This window comes from Natrix helvetica (genome assembly GCF_964273705.1).
Source record: "Natrix helvetica genome assembly, chromosome: 1".
In the NCBI taxonomy this organism is placed as follows: domain Eukaryota; kingdom Metazoa; phylum Chordata; class Lepidosauria; order Squamata; family Natricidae; genus Natrix; species Natrix helvetica.
In genome coordinates this window covers 280,865,716-280,886,133 of record NC_138548.1, presented here as the reverse complement: position 1 = coordinate 280,886,133, position 20,418 = coordinate 280,865,716, and the positions used below count along the sequence as shown (strand labels likewise).

Below are 20,418 nucleotides of genomic sequence, written 5' to 3'. Positions count from 1 at the left end.
ATAAAGAGCTTATGTATGCTTAGCAGCTGGCGTCTGTAGAGGTAGGAGATACTAATAGCTAATTTCTGCCTGAGTAAACAGACCTAGGAGAGTTGCTAATATCCAGGAATGCACCCGTCCTGGTATATTTGAATAGGCACAAGACACAAATTTATGTGACGACTACTTAGACATCTGACTGCTTTTGGTGTCTTATTTTGTAAAATAATTAATTTGCCCAAAGTTGTAAAAATTATATAAAAAAAGAAACTAAAACTAAATTAAAACATGGCACATGTGCATGAAATATAATTACACCAGAGAGAATTTACAGTTTGAACAACCAATGCAAAGTTGACTATAAGAGGTCATATTGATCAGCCTTCTGTTTCTTCTGTAAAGAGCCAGTTCAAATGCTGAAGATCAACATATTTCTTCAATGTGCATTTTGGCATCTGGGTTATAGTTTCTTTCCTTCATCACCCCCTTTCTTATGCTCCATTGCAATTCTAATAAACTGAAAGGACCTCGGAGATCAGCAAATTTGGAATCTTCAGTGAGAAGAGTCAACATTACATGCATATTTTAAATTTTTAATTCTGTTTTCAGTATAAATGCCTTATTTCTACTTCTATACCCCTATATTTATTTGTGATTATTATTATTATACTTCATTCATTAAACATGAAAGCCAGCCAACTGAACATTCAAAAATGCATTACAAATACCAGTGACTGGTGCTAATGGTTGATATGGTTTGCTGCCAGCGTCCTAGATATCAACTAAGTACCTTCTTAAAATATAAGATGTTCCGAGTAGCACAGTTTTTTGCAGTTCCGCAGGTGTTATTGCAGAAAGCTGCAATTTGTTGATGTATCTTATAAAATTCTTGGACATTGTGCCAAGTGCCCAATGACAAAGGGGATCACTGTTACATGCTTCATCCATAGGTGTGTAGTTTCGATGGCCAGGTCATGATATTTCATTATTTTTTCTAGTTCTTTTTCTCTGGCATCTCCTGGAACAGGGATATCAATAAACTGTACACTTCGGCCCTCTATGACTGTGATATCTGGCGTGTTGTGTTCCAAATGACAATCTGTTTGTATTTGAAGGTCCCACAAGATCTTCACCTTCTCATTTTCGATAACTTTTTCTACTTTATGTTCCCATGGCTTTCTGGATACAGGTAAATCATATTTTTTTTACATAATGACCAGTGGATTAATTTAGTAACTCGGTCATGTCTAGCTTTGTAATCAGTTTGTGTGATTTTGCTTCACTCACATATTAAATGTGAAACAGTTTCGACTTTGTTACTGCAAAGTCAGCAGTTTGGGTTGTCAGTGGATTTTTGTATCTTTGCTTTTATGGCATTAGTTTGTAGTGCTTGTTCTTGAGCAGCCAGTATTAAACCTTCCATTTCTTTCTTGATAGTTTCCATCTTAAGCCATGTCATGTCAAGTTGTCATCACATTTTCCTTTAAAGTTTTTCAAGTGCTGTCTATTATGATGATGATGATGATGATGATGATGATGATGATGATGATGATGTTAATCTTTGGTGAGATTCACAGCCTTTGGGGCTGGTTAGTAGCTCAACAGTCCTAACCAAGGACCTAGGAACTGTTAAGGTGATGTCGGAGGATGTAAGTTGTTCCAAGTAGGGTAGTTTTTTGTAGAATCAAAATGTTCAAGTCAGGTAAAGTTAGAATTTCCAAATAGTGAAGTAGCCCTTTAGGTATCGCTCCAAGGGTTCCAATTAGAATCAGGACAACACACGATTTCTTTTTCCACAGTCACTCAACTTCAACTTCAAGTTGCAAGTCCTGGTACTTTATGATTTTTTCTTGCTGTTTATCTTCAATTCACGTATCACCAGATATTGCAATGCCAATGAACCATACTTTTTTTCTTTTCAACTATTGTTATGTCATGTGTGTTGTAGGCCAAGTGCCTGTCAGTCTGAATTCTGAAGTCCCATAAGATCTTGGCTTTCTCATTGTCTAAAACCTTCTCAATCTGATGCAGTGGTTTTTGCTGCACTGAAATCCAAACTTTTGGCACAATTTCCAGTGAATAATCTTAGCAATGTGGTCATGGCATTGTAGGTAGTCAGTTTGTGAAATTTTGCTGCACCCACTGATCAAGGGGTCGACTGTCTCATCTTTCTCATTACAGAGGTGACATTTGCTGTTAGTGGTAACATGTTGAATTTTGCCCTCATGCAGTTTGTGGCTAAGACTTGTTCTTTTTTTAAAAAAAACAATGTTATTTATTTTTGGACAAAGACAAACAAACATAAAAGTTAAAAAAACCATCTTTCATTACAAATTGTAGAAAGTGTGTCAGTTGGTTACAGTATTTCCATGCATCTCTTCCATAGTCATCACCTGCTTTTCATATCAAATCGCATATTCACCTATATTCATGTATATCACGATTATTATATCTCAACCTTAATTTAACTATAATTGTTTTTACATCCTTTCATATATAATATTCAAAATCTAGAATAGGATTATATGATAACGTTCTATTAAATCATCCTAAAATCATCCTATCACAGTACATCTTTATAACATATTCTAGACAAAGCTTTTAAACCTCCTCTCATATTCTCCATGTGTTGTTTATATAAAATTTCATATTATCAAACTAATATATCTATATGTATTGTTATCATTATTAATCATTATTTAACTATAGCTATTGTCACTTCATTTTGTACATACTACTAGTGAACTAAATTTAGCTTAGTATTTATTATACATTTTCATTGCATCAACCTGTATCTTTCCAGTAATAGTGCACTCTTTTTTTTAAAACAAAGTTTTATTGGCTTTTAGGGAATAAAAAGGAAAGGGGTGATGGAAAAGGTTACAAATTTTGGCAGTTGCAGTGTGCGGCAGGTGTCCCCTCCCCCCATACTCATAGTATACATTTAAACAAAATTTAATACTAAATAGCAATATTTAGTCAGCATGTAAATTCAAGTAATAGTTTCAATCAATTTATATCAAGCAAATTTTCTTGCTCATTGTTGTGATATGAGTTTTCTTGGTGTTGTCCCTTCTCCCCCCGCCAGCAGAGCTCCAGCCCCTCCCGTGTCCTGTATATCTGTTGTGGGATCATCTGGTTTATCTAGGAGTGCTTTATTTTTTTCCATAAAGGCCTGTGCCTCTATGGTTGTGTTGATTCTAACTCTTGTATCCTCCCAGAATATTAGCATACCTTCAGGCATCAGCCATCTGAACCACACCCCTTCTGGTAAAGTTTCTTCGCTAATTGCATATAGTTTTTTCTTTTCTTCCTCACTTTCTTGGGGATCTGTTTCAGAATGGTTATTTCCCTATCTTGGTATTTTAAAGCTTGCCCCCTTTGTGCACTCATAATTTCATCTCTTGTGGTCTTTCTGAGAAATTTAATGTGTACCTCCCTGGGTACATTGTGTGTTCTAGCATATGCTGAATTTACTCTATAAACCAGATCTAGTTCCCACCCCATCTGTTGCTTCTCTTTCTGAATGTATTCAGCCAAAATGCTTGTCATAATGTCCCTTAAATCTTCATCATCTGTCTCAACCACATTTTGAAATCTAAGATAAAAGGACATTCTTTCAAATTCTATTTTCATCTGTTGGATCTCAAGTTCTTTGTTCCCCTTCTGCACCCCTTCCATCTCCCCCCTCATCTCAGCCGTCCCCCCTCCAAAAGATCCAGTCTCTGTGAGTTTTTACTGGTCTGGTCCTGGTTCTCTTTAAGTTCTTCTTTCATCTCTTTCAATTGCCTTTTTATCTCCTCTTGTCCCTTTAAAATTTGTTGAAACATTTGTTGAAAATCCGTTTCAGTAGTTTTGGGCTGCATCAGAGATGTTATCGTTGATTGTGTACTGGGACTAGATGTTGTAGATGTCGGGGCAGAGGCAGCAAAGCCAGGCTTCCCAGAAGGTGGTTTTTTAGGTGACATTGTATGAGCAATAGAGAGTTCAAAGTCAATGCAGAGAAAGATCAGTCAGAGAGGGAAAATCGCCAAGAGAGTTCGAGAGACTAAAGGTCCAAGCAGAAGGAGATTTTTCTGGTCACAATTTCTGGCAATAGAGTAATAAATCTTTCACTCCAGGGAGTCCAGGGAATCCAAATCAACAAGAGATTTGTCTGAGTAGCACGGAGACAAAGACCGGAAGCATGAAGTTCTATAGGTGGAGTCAAATTTCACTGTTTATAAAGACAACGGAAGTGTGCCATCTTGCCCTGCCAGCTTCAGAGTTAGGAGGCATAACAAAAAGTTTTTAAAGTTTCCAAAGTTTTCAGATCATCATTTCATTTATAGGGTTATAGTCCAAAATTCTCCTTTGCTATGAGTGTGGCGTCATTAATTGGCTCTCTCCCTGCCTCCTCCCCTAGGGCTGAGAGCAAAAACAGTTTACAGCCGCCTGTCTGAGGGGGGGGGAATCCCCCTCCCTCCAGCCGCGCTTCTCCAAACCACGTTGAAAGAAAGTTAGATAGCTGGCAGTTTCTTTGTAAGCAGGCAAAAGGAATGGGGGGAAGTTTCCGCCTCACCGCACCGCACTGCAAAATCTAAAATAGGATTATATGATAACGTTCTATTAAATCATCCTAAAATCATCCTATCACAGTACATCTTTATTACATATTCTAGATATTCTAGATAAAACTTTTGAACCTCCTCTCATAGGAGGAGGAGGAGGAGGAGGAGGAGGAGGAGGAGGAGGAGGAGCTTCCTAGGATAATGGCGGTCTACCTCTGAGCTCCCTTTGATCATGGGGGCTCCTCGACGGGGTAGGGGGTGCTGCCGGCCCTCCTTACCCTCCTTACCCTCCTTACCATCCTGAGGGCCGGGAATTTACTTAGCAACCACCCTGGTTCTCTTTAAGAACAATTTGGTCCCCCCAGGGTGGTCAGACAGCCAGGAGGAGGGAGGAAAGATGAGGAACGTACCAGAGATGGAGCTGGAAGCAAAGGCCCAAGCAGCAGAGAAGCGGTTTGAGCGGCTGCTGGAGCGGCGGAGCGACGGTTTGGCGGAGAAACGGCTAGGGGAATGGCGAGGATGTTCTGGACGACCCAGGCGACGATGGCGCCCGACCCTGCAACCCGAGCGGTGACGGCAACGGGGTGGCGTCAAGAAACATCTAGCGCCATTTTTTCCGGCCGTGGTGAGCTGTTTAGATCGGATGGGAGGCCGGCGAGGGTCGTGCGAGAGCCGCGGGAGAGAGGAGCGAAGCCGAGGCGCCGGGGCCGCTGGAGGCCACTGGAGGCCGTTAGAAGATCAGCAGGACAAGAGGCGGAGGGTGAGGGTCTATGCCTGAGCTTTCCCGGCTTCTTTACCCTGCCCTTCTCTGTTAATATGTCCCCCCCCCCCCCCGCTGAACTGAGATCTCCACCTTACTGCCTTCACAAACTGCTTCCTGGCTCCTACTGTGGACGTTCGTTTTCTCCCCTCTTTCTTATGGGAGCCCTGACTTATTAACTTATACCAGCACTGCAATACCCTACTTTGAGCTAAACCCTGTTACGATTTATCTGAGGTCAGACCTGCTACGACTGCGAGAGTCCCCCCTCTCACAGGTATGTCCCCCTGCCCTTTCCAGGGCCCACCTTGATGACGGGTTCATTAACCCAGAGAGGTGGAGGAAGCGGGGAATTAGGGGTTTTTTAATTAAATGTTTTTAAAATATTTTAGGGGGTTCCAGGGTGGGGGTAGGGTTATACAGGCCAGGAGTGTGGTTAGAACCAGGCGAACAGGTGTAGTCAGGAGGGAAGTGAGCGGAGCGGGGGAGGGAAGGGAAAATAACATTCCTATAGAGGGCTCTGTGATATCTACGGTCGTAGGGAGGGGCAGGCGCGAGGACAGTTGAAGAACGTGTAGTCGGTTGGGAGACCGTGGTCGTTGGACACGCCCGGTCATTTGTACCAACCCCCGCATTCTAGGTGGTCAGGTTCTACAGAGCCAGGGCCTCAGGCTGATGTTGTGTAATGCGAGGTCCGTGGTTAACAAGGCCCCCCTCATTAACGATCTGATTTCAGAGGGGAAGCCGGACCTCGCAGGTTGGGCCATGAGGGAGGTTTGCCCCTCATGGAAATGTGCCCACCAGGCTACCGTGTATTCCACCAGCCACGGGCCCAGGGCAGGGGTGGTGGGGTAGCGGTAATTATACAGGAGAATCTGGAACCGAGAGAATTCACTGTGCCGCAGACATCCGGGTGTGAGTCTCTGGGCGTGAGATGGGGCCCAGGGAGACAGCTGGGCCTGCTGATTGTATACTTGGCTCCTCGCTATACATCAGCGGCCCTGCCCGAACTCCTCAAGCAGATCACTGAGATGGCGGTTGAGACCCCCAAACTTTTAGTTATGGGGGATTTCAATCTGCTGTCGATGGGAGAAGCATCCGAGGCAGTTCGGGAGTTCATGGCTTCCATGGCAGCCATGGATCTGACTCAAGTAATTCAGGGCCCCACGCACAAGGGAGGCCACACACTGGATCTTGCGTTTGTCTCCGACCAGTGGACGAGCAGCAGAAATATCGACTGCGATCTCGGAGCACCAAGATCACATGTCATGCCATCGCAACGTCAACTCTCTTCTACCCCTTGTTCTTGAGCTGCTAAAATAAAGCCTTCTGTTTCTTTTTTCAGGACTCCTGATCTTAACCAGTTCCAAGTTAGTTTTTGGTCAGCTTTGCCTTCAATACTTTTCAAGTATTGGCCATACATAGTTTTTCTTTCCCAATTTTCAACTCGCTTCTCAATTACTTCTTTCTTATATTCAGCTTTTGACTTAGTTGTCTTCAAAAGGTTTCTTTTATTTATTTCCTTAAACATTGGTTCTTCACTTTTCTGGATGTAATCATTCAAGCTGTGCCTTTCTTCTTCCACAGTCTGCTTTACTTGTAGGAGTCCTCGACCACCCTCTGCTCTTGGTAGATATAATCGGTCAACATCACTTTTAGGGTACAAAGCATGATTCATGGTCATAAGCTTCCTTGTTTTTCTGTCCAAATTGTCCAACTCCATTATTATTATTTGCCTTCAAGTTATTATTGATTCCTGGTGAGTATCTGGAAATCTCTGCAGTTTTCTTGGCAAGATTTCAGCATCCGTGATGACGTCTGGGCAGGTGGGTGGAATCTCCTGCCGCCGCCGCTACCGGTTCACTGGCAGAATACCACCTCTGCATCACAGGATGTAAGCTGTTCCAAGTAAAACTATCTTTCGCAATTAACTGATGGTAATTTTTTCCCTGCTGATAATGTTCAAATGGTGCTCCATATGTTTTAGGGTTGCACCCAAGGCACCTATAACTTTTGGTACTATCTTTGTTACTTTTTCCAAGGTCATTCCATTTTCAGGTCTTTATATTTTTGTGATTTTCCCCAGTTTCCTCTTTTTTTCCTGCTTTCTCCAGGTATCCCAATGTCCACTGCCCAACTTTTTTGTCTTGCTTATTAACAATTGTTAAGGCTGAGCTGTTGTGTGGAGAGATTGTTAGTACTATAGTAATTTTGACAACCAAAGTCAGTGATAAGAATGAAACCATGAAGTTCTAATGTGACAGTGATATGATGAAATCACTAGATAAAATGAGGTAAAACTTTCAAGCAGGTAGAGGAATTGATTTGATGTGAATTAGTTAATGATATGACAGCACAAAATTTTGGTAGTATAATCTTGGGAAATCTCAAGCACTGTAAACATAATGTTTGGGAATTGTGTATGATTTGGTAGACTGGCAACTTCTGCTTCTGAGCTCACAGGCAAAAAAGGAAAAGGGTTGAATGCTCATGTTTGTTTATTATTGTCAGTTCTTTGATGTAGACCAGACTCAAACATCAAAGTCAAGAACACTGAAACTACCTTTACAACAGTGGTGAATATCTGTAGGAGAAGGGTGAAGGTTCATTCTTTGAGTTTGTGGGTTGGTTTCCAACTGTTTCATTGCGAGGCTATGTGACATCTCCAGAGGACTTTTAGGAATGTCAGTGTCAGTGTTTGTCTGTTCATAAGGGCTTCAGATGTAGGTGTATCAAGTGAAGGTCTTGTGATGGGTCAGCTTTGACTCATCAGTGAGTCTTGTGGTGGGTCTTGTGATAAGGAGAATACATCAGGTCAGGGTCATTGGGAGGTCCTGATGGTGAGGGTGTTGTATGGGTTGGTTGAAAATCGGTGCTTTCTCTGGTTGGCTTTGTGGTTGATTTGGATTCTGGGGGATTTGTAGACTGGCTGTAGATCAATGTGTCTGTTGATGGAATTGCTTGTGCAGTGCCAGGCTTTGATGAACTCATGAGTGTGGCTGGTGGTAGTGTGACCAGTGATTTTTGTGTTGCTGCAATCAAACTGGTGCTGTTTGGTGTCAGTGTGGGTAAAGATTGTGTTTCACTGCCAGCTGGTGTTTATGGATCCTGGTTTTTCATGAAGTTACAATAACAAAATCTTGCAAATTTGAGATTTTTTTTTCTGCATTTCTTTCTATGCAGCACCTGACCAGATTACACCCAGTTTGCCAGCTTCTCCTAACAGATTAAATTTGGTTGTGTCCTGGCCTTTTTTCAGAGAATTATCCTGGTGACAGGCAGGCAAACAGCTAGCCAGGGTCTCAAATGTTTTAGATGTAGTCTAATACTGGGCTGATAGCAGTAGCTGGCATTAACCCTTGGTCTCCACTACAGTCTCCACTCCACTCCAGACCTGATCTAAATCTAACTACATGAATCTGCTTGTATTAAAAGGAGTAAAAAAAATGGTTGATATAAATGAAGTTTTTACAGTACAAATAGCAGGTATGAGAAAGGGTTAAACTCACTGTTCCCTACATCAAAACCTCATGCCATTAGTTTTTAAAACCCATTCAGGTATTGCATTTGATTTGGTCCTAGGATTTTGGAAGGATTTTGAAATTCATTGCACACTGCCTTGCTACTGTGATAATTAAAATTCCACAAATATACTTTTCTGGGGGTTTTTTGTTTCATCTTTTCTTTTGATAGAGCTTTTCTTCCCTTCAAAGTGCTCACTGCATTGCCCAAACTCTGATATCCCTATGTATCCATTCTTTGATTTCCATTATAGTCTCTATTTTTCTTTGAAGGATGATCCCCATAAGAACTGTGTGTTCTTCTTCTAAATAACTGGATATGGGCATCATAACTGGGAAAGCTGCTTGGTTTTGCATCCTTCACCTTCTCTTACAATAAAAGCATGACTTAAATAAAAGCACGGTGACTTAAAAGCATCAAACTGTTTGTCTACTGGATATAACATTGTTTTTTCTTTAATAATCCCAATACAACTGTTGGTGAGATTAAAAAAGAAAGATAAAGTCATGCAATGGTTCATGAAGGCAATCTGGCCATTGCTTTGAGTAGTGACTTTAAACTTCATGCATTGTTTTCATAAATTGCAGATAAAATTCCAAGCATCCTTAGCAGGCTTTAGCACTTCCACATCATTGGATTACAACATAGCAATTCCTAATATATTCACTACTATAGACAATAAACTTCACTGAAAATGTTAAATTTGCTATGTTCCAAAGATGATGCATTAGTTGGTATTTTCATACAGTATATGGCAGGGCAATAGCACCTTTGACAGTCACATGATCAGGAACAAGTCAAAAGATGAAATATAGGAGTGGAAAAAATTGTATATAACACAGTTCTGTTTATTGTTGAGGTTTTTGTATCTCCTAGGGGGAGGGGGAAAGCATGTAGAGAAAGCATAGAGAAACATAGATATCATGCATTTTCAACGCTTGCAAACATCCGAAGATTATATCCAATGCTCTCTGTTTATGCAGAAAAGGTTTATCACTGCCCGCTGCATTTCTCTGCAGTTTCCTGTAGTTCTGGAACCCCTCCAAATGTCTTCCAGTCTGCAGTAAAAGCTTAGGGACTGCAGTGGAGGGATTTGCCCATTGTGCTCGGTACAACATATGCTCACACGCCAGTCTATCACAACCTTCAAGTTTGTAGCCAGTTCCATGCTGTAATTGTTAAAACATTTTTTTGTCTCTGTTTCACTAGAATGATTATAGGAAGTTATCTATGCAATGCAAGGACTTTGTAGTGGGCGTCCTGGATCTCTGCAGAGACACAGAGGAAGTGGAGGCTATTCTGAATGGTGATGCGAGTGTACAAACATGGCCTGAACATCCCCGTCCAAGTTTGAGCAGAATCAAGCTGTCCATTAAATATGAAGTCAAAAAGGTGAGTATTCTCTTGCCTGTTTCCTTGTCGCATGTTGAAAGTCAGATTAAAAATTGGATTTCTGCATGGATTGCCTGCTCAAAGGATTGCATGTAGACAAAACACATAGAGCTTAAAGTAATGGCAGAGAGTAAGGGTGAAGGATGGCAGCAATAGCAAGACAGGAGGAGATTGCGGGTTGTAGTGAAAGATGGTGACGCTTAACCGTGGAACCTACTTTGAAAATAGTTCAATGACTCACATCCTAAAGGACTGAATCAGCATGACATTTTAGGGATAGATGCATTTTGCAAAGTTTCTATCTACTTTTCTTGAAATACTTGAGTAGTTGGATAAGGCAGGAAAGGACCTATAGATAAATCTGTGAAGCATTTTTATCTAACTCCTGGTGATTCTTGTGAGTTTCTATTAAGCCCCAGTAATCCATTCAACTTAGACTGAAAAGAAAACAGTGCTGAGCTGTAAAATAGAGTTTACTGTATGGTAAAAAAAATCTTGATAGTATTCCAATACAGTATGACTTTACATTCACTGTGAAAAATATTATTCTTTTTGCCATGTTAAAGACCTAAGGGAGAATAGCATATATTCAAAAGCTACTTAAATTGGAAGTAATGCTAATCAGTTGCCTACAACCTGCAATCTCCAAATATATTTGACTAATAATTGTTGAGGATAATAAGAGTTGTAATCAAACCCATTTGGAAGTTGCCAGGGTGGGTTCACATTGCCCAGAGGGATCTTTTTTTTTAAAGACCAACTTTGTTTATCATAGAAGTTTATGTTATACATTCTTCTCTGAGGATATTTACGATCTGGAAGAGAGAGGTTGTTTTTGGTATTTTTATATTACAGTACGTCTTTCTTTTATTTTCTGCCATCACACATCAACCAATATACCTCTATATAAAGGAAGGATGCAATCTTTGTCTATCTCATTTCATAAATAAGTCTCTGGGGCCCAGTGCAGCACAAAAGCAGTAGATCTGGATTAAAATAGACAGACTCAGAATAGCGCTTCAGAGACTCAAACAGAAAACTGTAACATCATCATTGAAGTCTACTAGTGAAGTCTTTAGAAGGAAAACAAATGAATGCAGAAATAATCCTAAATGGTTTTATGGCTAAATAGAAGAGAAATTCAGAGATTTACCTTGGGCTGAAAAAGCCACTTGGGTCTCTAAAAAAAACTGCTGGAGATTATGAATGGAATGGTGATGCTTATGGGAGCTAAGTGTCCTCAACTAGTAGAACAAGAAGCAATGGGTAGAAACTAATCAAGGAGAGAAGCAAATTAGAACTGAGGAGAAATTTCCTGACAGTGAGAACAATTAATCAGTGGAACAGCTTGCCTCCAGAAGTTGTGAATGCCCCAACACTGGAAGTCTTTAAGAAGATGTTGGATAGCTATTTGTCTGAAATGGTATAGGGTTTCCTGCCTAGGCAGGGGGTTGGACTAGAAGACCTCCAAGGTCCCTTCCAACTCTACTATTGTATTGTATTGTAACTATTATAAATCCTAATCATTAGCTTTAATGTGGCTTCTTTATGTGACAAAAGTATGGACTAGAAGCCAATTACAAAATTCCTAACTTTTAGTCCATAAACCTTTGCTTTAGTCCATAAACTGTTGGAAATGCAAGTCATTTTCTAATTTAAGTCAAGGTCTGGCAAATAATTTTCTATGCTGGAAAACGATGATAGAAAAGGAAAATAAAGATGACAATGGTAATATTCGACAATGGTGGAACTCAATGTGGTTTTCCACATCATAGACAATTGTAATGGGACTTCAGGTTACCTATCATGTGTAATCTATTGTGGTTCATAAACCATGGTTTGGGCTTAGGGTGATATCTAGAGCACTGTAGGTATTTTTAACAGGTTATGGTTAAAATAATTGTGACTTAGCATGATGTGTAAAATGATGAGCCATTAACAAAACAGGCTATGGCCATTTTTAAAGCAAAAACAGGTGCCCTCTAGTCAGAGTTAGGGATAGTGCTCAGGGGAGAATATGAGAGCCACAGTGGCACAGTGGTTAGAATGCAGGCTACTTCTGCTGACTGCCGACTGACTGCAATTTGGCAGTTCGAATCTCACCAGGCTCAAGGTTGACTCAGCCTTCCATCCTTCCGAGGTGGGTAAAATGAGAACCCAGATTGTTGGGGACAATATGCTGACTCTGTAAACCACTTAGAGAGGGCTGTAATACTGTGAAGTGGTATATAAGTCTAAGTGCTACTGCTATTTATATTTAGTACTTTGTTTGGCAAGAAATAGCATTTGGAAGTGACTTGAACAAGAAACCAGCTTGGAGACTAAAAACATACACTTTTCCCTCCTACATCATGATCTCAAACTTTACAATATGGAACTTCTTTTTCTGACAAAACAATAGGGCTACCAAAGCCAACAGAAAATTGCATTTTTATGCTGTTACAAAAGGTTACTTAGATTTATGCAACCAAAATAAACCAGGGGTGTCAAACTTGCGGGATCACGGCAGCATCATTTGACGTATCTAATGACTTTTTCCCCCTTTTGCTGAACCGGGCATGGGTGTGGTTAGATCCGGCCTGCGTTTGACAGCCCTGCTCTAAACAAAGTGCCTGGTGCTGGGCATATTTCTTAAAGTTTGGTGGTTAGCCAGTTAGTGATTAACTATTGTTCATGATGGGAAATCTTTGTATAAATAGAATCCCGCATTTTTCACCAGGCCAAGTATTTTCAGTGGACTGTGGAGTTGAGGGGAAGGTTGCAACTTATCCTTTACCATACAAGGGTCTGCAACAGCTGGCAGACCTGTGGGTTCCAACAGAGCAAACTGAATCCAAGAAGGGGAGGCTGCCAATTGAAATAACTAAGCAGAGGAAAATAATAAATTGATTGCTTCAAAGTAGGAAAAGCTTGTCAGAGCATTTTAAACAGTTTAATCATGGATACATGATTTGCAAATTGGTCACTTCTTTTTCTGAGCCTGTTTTCTTTCTTCTGATTAATTATTTGTACAATATACTATGATTATGGATATTGGTTTACTGGAAGTGAACTCGGAAAGTGCTCCCAATTTTATCGTTAACAGCTGTTCCCTCCTTTTCTTCTAACTCTCTCCACCTGCTTATTGCTGCCTTAGCAGCTGTGCCCAGACTTTCTCTTCCAATTAGCAAAGCAATTCATTCCAACTCTTGCACTGCAAGCTCCTTCGTTTTAATTATCCTTTGGAGACCCCGGATAGATCCAACGGCAATGTTTTAAAGTAGGCCAGGCAGGAGAATTATATTCCTGATTTCTAACTGTATTTATTTCACTAACATCCCAGTGTAATTTTTTTTTTTTTTGCAAAAAGAATTGTAGCTTGGTAATCAAGCCCCTGCTTTAAATACTAAACATTCCTTTAGCATTTCCAATTAAAGGAACTGAAGTGAAGTATTTGTGGTCCTCCTGGGTCAGCTTCTTTTTAAAGGAAGTATGGTAGCTTGCAGTTTCAGAGCTTCTGGCGGCTCATAAATCCTTATGTTGTGTCCACCAGGCTCCTCTCAGAAAACTGAATGCAGATTCAGTCCTCGTGTGCTATTCCAATCTGCTACCAAAATTATGGGTTGCCTTTGACTTATGACTGCAAGTGAGCCCGGAATTTCATTTATAAATCATTGTGATTGTAAATCAAGGCATCACATGACAAGATCCAATTTTTCAACATTAGTATCGGCAGTCATTAAGCAAAAGCTGCAGTCATTAAATGAATTAATTTTCCCCAATGGGCGCTTTTTATTTGAAACTGGAAGTGAATGCCAACAAACAGCAAAAAGTAAATTGCAGTTGTGTGACTGTGAGACATTGCAAATGACCATAAAGGTGAGCCACAGGCCAAGCCCCAAAAATGTAACCATGTGACCATGCAGTGTATGTGCAGCAGTCATAACATTGAAAATGGGTCATAAGCAGGGATAAAATTCAATAGCGGAAATTTTGAGTAATTCAGAGAACCCGCAAATGCCGCCTCTGGCTGACCCCAGAGTGTGGAAGGAATGGGGATTTTGCAGTATCCTTCCCTTGAAGTGGGGAGGGAATGGAGATTTTGCAGTATCCTTCCCCTGCCATGCCCACCAAGCTATGCCCACAGAACCGTTAGTAAAAAAAAATTGAATTTCACCACTGGTGATAAGTAGCTTTTGGGTGGGTGGTCATAACTTTGATTGGTTGCTAACTGACCAAGTTGTAAGTAAAGGATTTGCAGTACAATTATACAGCTTTTTCTGATGATCGTTCAGTTGGTATATTTTGTTGGCTCGGCTAAAGCTAATGCATTCAGAATAACAGAGGAATGTTAAGACAGTGCAGAGAATAAAACAGATTCAAATGGAAAATGTGAGCTATGCATATCACTTGTTATAGCTGAAAACAACTATGCAATGTTCTGAGTTGAAGGGGTGATGCAGTCTTATTTGCATATCGCTGAAGGGTGAGTTACTGTTTTTAAAACTCCCTCCCCAACATTTTTGCCTGAGTTAGCATTGCCATTTAAAAACACCAGGGATTGCCACGGTTCGTTAGACATCAAAACTAGCTTCTTTAAAAGCTCATTGGCAGGCCAACAGAGAAAATTTAGAAGCCTAAGTATAATCTTCTGCCCATGTTATCCATGCTGTCCTCCACATTATAACAAGATTAGAAGTGTCTTCAAATATTTTTCCACACACAAGAGGAGGTTTAAAATGATGGTGGCTCAACAGGCCAAGATTCTGAGATTGATATCACTCATTGTAGTGAACAATATGAATAGGGGCACCATGGAGAAATGTGAATTTTCTACTGAATTCACGTTTATTAAAATAGTAGGCTTGGTAAGCTTATCAGAGATGAAAAATGAAGCAGAATATTGCTTTCCAGCTTCTGGCAATCTGTATGTTTCTTATCAATTTGTTTCAGATAGGGGCTAGGTCAAAGGTTGTTTCTGTATAATTTGAAGACTAAGATAAAAATTATATATCTAAACCACATTATCCTATCCATTTTCTACCTGTCCACATTCTAATTCATTGAATTCATTTATACCTTTTAATGCATAGGGTTTGGAAAGTGGGTGGTGAGAAATTACTTGTGAGAAATATAATTGAAGGGAAAATCTATGGATAGAATCGGGTCATACATCTCAAAGATTCCTTAGGCTACAACAGAAATAAAAACAGTAAGATGAACAGCAAAACATAGGCTGCAACTCTGCTCTTTGTCCCATGCTTTCATTTTTAAAAAAACACACTAAATGTAGATAAATTATCTGTCATCCCATGAAACATTGTTTGACTTCACACATTGCACTATATCAATGTTCATAGTCTACAAACAGCAACTGTTAAGTTCCCACATGTCTTACTCTCGATTGAGTGGCAATGACCACATTTCCAAAAGTTTTATTTTGCTGTAAATCAGATGATAATAATAGAATGGAATGGCTTTTTCTTCAGGAGTTGTGGGTGGTCCATCACAGAGATGGTATTCAGCCAGTTCTGACAGGTTCTGGAGAACTGGTAGCAGAAATTTTGAGAGTGGGGATTTTGCAGTATCCTTCCCCTGCCATGCCCACAAAGCCATGCCCACAGAACCAGTAGTAAAAAAATTGAATCTCACCACTGGTCCATCAATGGAGGATTTCAAAAAGAAATTGAACAACCATTTTTTTCTGAAATGGTATAGGGTCTCCTGCTTGAGCAGGGGGTTGGACTAGAAGACCTCCAAGATCTCTTCAAACGCTGTTATTCTATGTTCTGTGTTCTATGTTCTAGAACATGAGTGTCAAACTTGCAGCATCACATTGCCATCACATAATGTTTCACATCGTTTTTTCCCCTTGCGGAGCTGTGGTGGGCGTGGCCTGCACGTGACGCATCCAGCCCTTGGGCTGCCAGTTTGACACCCCTGGTCTAGAAGAGAGAAAGTGTAAATTAGGGAAAGAAAGATCGGCAAAGAAGAATCTCTTCTCTTATTTTTGTGGCTTAAATATAGCCCAGAAGAGCAGATTGGTTGAAGTCCAAAAGCTTAGTGTCAAAAGTATCCTACAGTATTCATTCCAGAGTTTGCAAGCTGAAGATCTGAAGATAAAGAAGCCAGGAAACCAGGAATGACAGAAGCAGAGTTTGGGGGTGAGGAGGATTTAAAAAAAAACCACAAGATGATGGTCAAGGCAGCACATCAATGTATTTCTCCTTTTATACATACATTTGTCCCTTGTATCTATCAAACCTCCCACTGATATGTGCCAACAAGCTAGTTTTCCATAATCCATTCATGTGTCCTAATCATGCAATTTTGGAATTACATTTTTTAAAGCCTCCATCTATGCTGAAATAACCATTATAGCAACAAAATAATAATCTCTAAAAGGTTTTAATTGGCTAAAAAACAATGGCTGCAGATGAGCTGTTTGCAACAGTAGATGCTACTTTTACTGATTTAATCACCCTGCTTTTTTCACCTCCTGCTTGAAACTGATGAAGTGGTTTCTTGAATATGGAGCATTTTATGGATATCTCTAAATATAGAGAAAAAGGTGAATCGGACTTTATTCATCTTCTTGCAGTTTATTTGCCTCAATGGGAGTTTATCAGGATTGTCATTAAAGATGAGTTACTAGTGAAAGTAATCCTTCAGAAAATTTGCCATCTGTACTTGTTTTGCTTTTCAGGAGCTGTTAACACTAAATGAAACTTAGAAAAGATGTTTTATTTGATGGACTCACAAGGATAACATTCATCTTCTGACAGACATATGCCATGGCTTTAAATTGTAATACCGTGTATGTCTGCCTAGGTTCAGTGGCGTAGCATGGGTTGTCAGCACCCGGGGCAAGGCAAGTAATTTGCGCCCCCTAACCCGTGGCAACCCACGCTACGCCACTGGACTCGGGACATGAAGGGAGCTCTGAAGCAGCCGTCCTCCTTAGCAAAGCTCGCAGCGTCCTCTATAGGCCCGAAGCAGAATTATTTTCTTCCCTCGGTTCTGGGAAAATAGGAAAAGGAAAGCCGCCCGAGGTCTTCACTTGCTCTAATTTAAACGTATCGCGTTATTAACGCCCCTCGCCCTGCCCAGCAGTCTTCAAGAGACCCAGATCTGCAGAAGAAAACTTTGGCCCTCTTTCGTGCTCTCGACCCCGGGGAAGACCTGCTCGCGTCTCTTTTGTATTAAACGTGGGAAGTGTTCTTCGGCTTCATTCAATTCAAATTCAGCCTTGAAATACATGCAAGTCAACAGCAGAGAGCTGTGAGTGCGAGCGCCCCCCCCAGATGTTGCGCCCGGTGCGCCCGCCCCCCCTGCACCCCCTACGCTACACCACTGCCTAGGTTTTACATGATCTAAGGGTTTCACCCAGATTGACCAAGCTCTTTTTTTAATGAATGATGTTATTTCATCTGCTTGGAAGTGGGAAAAGCCAATTGAATAGCTAAATTGTTCACATGGAGTCTGCTCATCTACCATCATTGCTTTGGAATGGTTCTGTGTGACTACAGGGTAATAACCTCCTATGTAACAAAGACCTGAAAGTTAGGGGCAGATCATCATGGAGAAGATCTGTCTATGTCATCTGGGTCAGAAGAGTCAACAATGACTTCATTACATAATCAAAATAACATGCCAGTTGGTCTTTTTTATTATTTTTTAAATAAATAAAAAAAATCAAACATGCTAGTTGTACAAACAGAATAGCAAAAATATGGATCTGTATCTATACTGCTATTCATTTTATATGGGTCTCTAACAAGATGCCCAGCAATTTTCTCTCTGTCTGTCTCTCTGTCTGCCTGTCTGTCTCTGTTCTCTCTTTCTTTCTCTCTTTCTCTCTCTTTCTATCTCTCTTTTTCTCTTTCTCTTCTGTCTTTCTTCCCTCTCTTTCTCTCTCTCTCTCTATATATCTTTTTCTTTGTCTCTCTGTCTCTGTCTCTCTTTCTCTGTCTCTGTCTTTCTCTCTTCTCACTCTCACGCTTTCTTGCTTTCTCTTTCTGTCTCTCTGTCTCGCTGTCTGTCTCTCTTCTCTCTTTCTCTCTTTCTGTCTCTCTTTCTCTTTCTGTTTCTCTGTCTCTCTGTATTTCTCTCTTCTCTCTCTCTCTCTCTCTCTCTCTCTCTCTTTCTCTTTCTGTCTCTCTTTCTGCCTCTCTGTCTCTGTCTCTCTCTCTCCCCTTTCTGGCCCATGTATTTGTTTCTCTAATATTACTTTGGGACAATATTTTTTTCAAGCTTTTAAATCTGCAATAGTATTAAAACAAGTGGTATTTCTTGTATGTAGTAGTTTATTAGGATCTGCAGTTCAACTTGTGAACTTGCCAATAAGGGTTTCTGGATGAGCTTTGCAGATAGCCTTCATTATTATTGACTGGTTACTTAATGATTGTTCAGAATCACAGTAGCCTCAAAAAGGGAGCTTTATATAAGGCATTTCTGACCGTTGTAAAATGTTGTGCTGTTCCCTCCTGTGATCACATGACCATACTTGGGATGCTTGGCAACTAGCATGCATTTATGACTAGTTACAGCATTGCATGGGCACATGTCTCTGATTTGCTGCATTTTGTGCCATTTTTCCAGGAGAAAACGGCAAAAAATACCCATTGGATATGCTGAATTTGCTTAAGATCCACATGGTTTGCATAACAGCTATGGTGACTCACTTTACAACAAGAATAAAATTGTCATAAAATAGAGTTGAGTCACATGGTGATATCTTCAATGACCACCCCAACTTACAACTAAAATTCCAATCTGTTTATTACTGATTAAAAAAAAAACAGTGTTTGATCTAGTTGTTTAAACTTTACTATTGTGCAATTCACACTCACAAAATTGTTGTTTTGACTTCAAGGTTCTCCCCTCTTTTTAAAAAATTGTGTTTTGTAAATTGTGCAACTATAATTTTATCATTTTGTAATAGAATGCAGGAACCCATTCAGTGAAAGGAAGATTCACTGTGTTAAAATAACAAATCACATATTAGCACTTTCTGTGAAAGTGAAAACTTCATTTCTTTTGAAAATGCAACTGTGCTCACAGATTGTAGCTAAAAGCTACCTAACCATTTTTCTAGCTGTTAGAAACCTGTCATTCTGAATTTCCATGGAAACAGACCTGTTTAATATTCTAGCCAAGTCTATATTGATTCATATTCTATACTGTGCCATTCTTTTCATGGTTTTCTTTGATACTTTTTCTTGTTTTAAAGAATTTTATTGGTTTTTAAAATTTATGGGAAAAGGGTAGGTGGGTATACAAAAAAAATTTTGGCAGCTCCATCGTGCTAGAGGTAGGAATCTCCCCAATTCTCACAACTTTTACAGAAAGGAAAAAAAAAACAAAAGATAAAAGATAAGCAGAAACAGCATCTTATTATACATTGTATCAACCATGTGTTCAATCATCTCTTTTGCCACTTTCTAATATATCAACAATTACAATGATATTCCAGATATATTTATTTTTGTGACCTGATTCTTTCCATTATTGTTCCCTCCCCCCTGTCCCCAGGCGGAGCCGCAGCCCCTCCCTCCTTCATGTCTTGTGTATTGTCGCCTTTTTCACTACCTGTTATATTTCCGTCCTCTAGGAGGGCAGTATGTTTTTTAATGAAGGCCTCTGCCTCCACAACTGTGTTAATTCTAATTCTGTTTCCTTCCCAGAAGATCAGCATTCCTTCTGGCAATAACCATCTAAACCAAATTCCTTTATTATATAATTTCTTTGATAAGGAGGAATACTTCCTCCTCTTATCTCTTATTTTTTTCAGAATTTGCTTAAGAATGACAATTTCTTTATCTTTATATTTTAGTGGTCCCACCCTTTGAACCCCTAGAATCTCATCCCTCATGGTCCTCCTAAGAAATTTAACATGTACTTCCCTTGGAACATTATGTGTTCTGGCATATGCTGAATTAATCCTATAAACCAGATCCATATCCCACCACAACTGTTCTTTATCTCTTTTAATATATTCTGCTAAAATTGTACTCATAATATCCTTAATATCTTCATCTTCTGTTTCCGGTAGGTTCTGGAATCTGAGATAGAAGGACATTCTTTCAAGTTCTATCTTTGCCATAAAATTTTCCAGTTCTATATTCCCCTTCTGGAATGCCTTAACCTCTTCCCCCAGCCCAACCGCGCCCTCCTCCAGCACACCAATTCTCTGTTTATTTTCTGTTATTTGTTGCTACACACTTTTAAGCTCTT

The 20,418-nt window shown here is 40.0% G+C and overlaps 1 protein-coding gene across 2 annotated transcripts in view; it reads left to right on the top strand.

The window, feature by feature from the left end:
* TRPC7 (transient receptor potential cation channel subfamily C member 7) overlaps window positions 1-20,418 on the top strand; it is a gene marked incomplete at both ends in the record, with an annotated part of 146,777 nt that overhangs the window by 49,191 nt on the left and 77,168 nt on the right. For both annotated transcript variants that reach the window (XM_081962760.1, XM_081962759.1), the window contains one exon: window positions 10,021-10,203. In XM_081962760.1, the coding sequence (XP_081818886.1) occupies window positions 10,021-10,203 (183 nt within the window). The remainder of the gene's footprint in view (window positions 1-10,020; window positions 10,204-20,418) is intronic.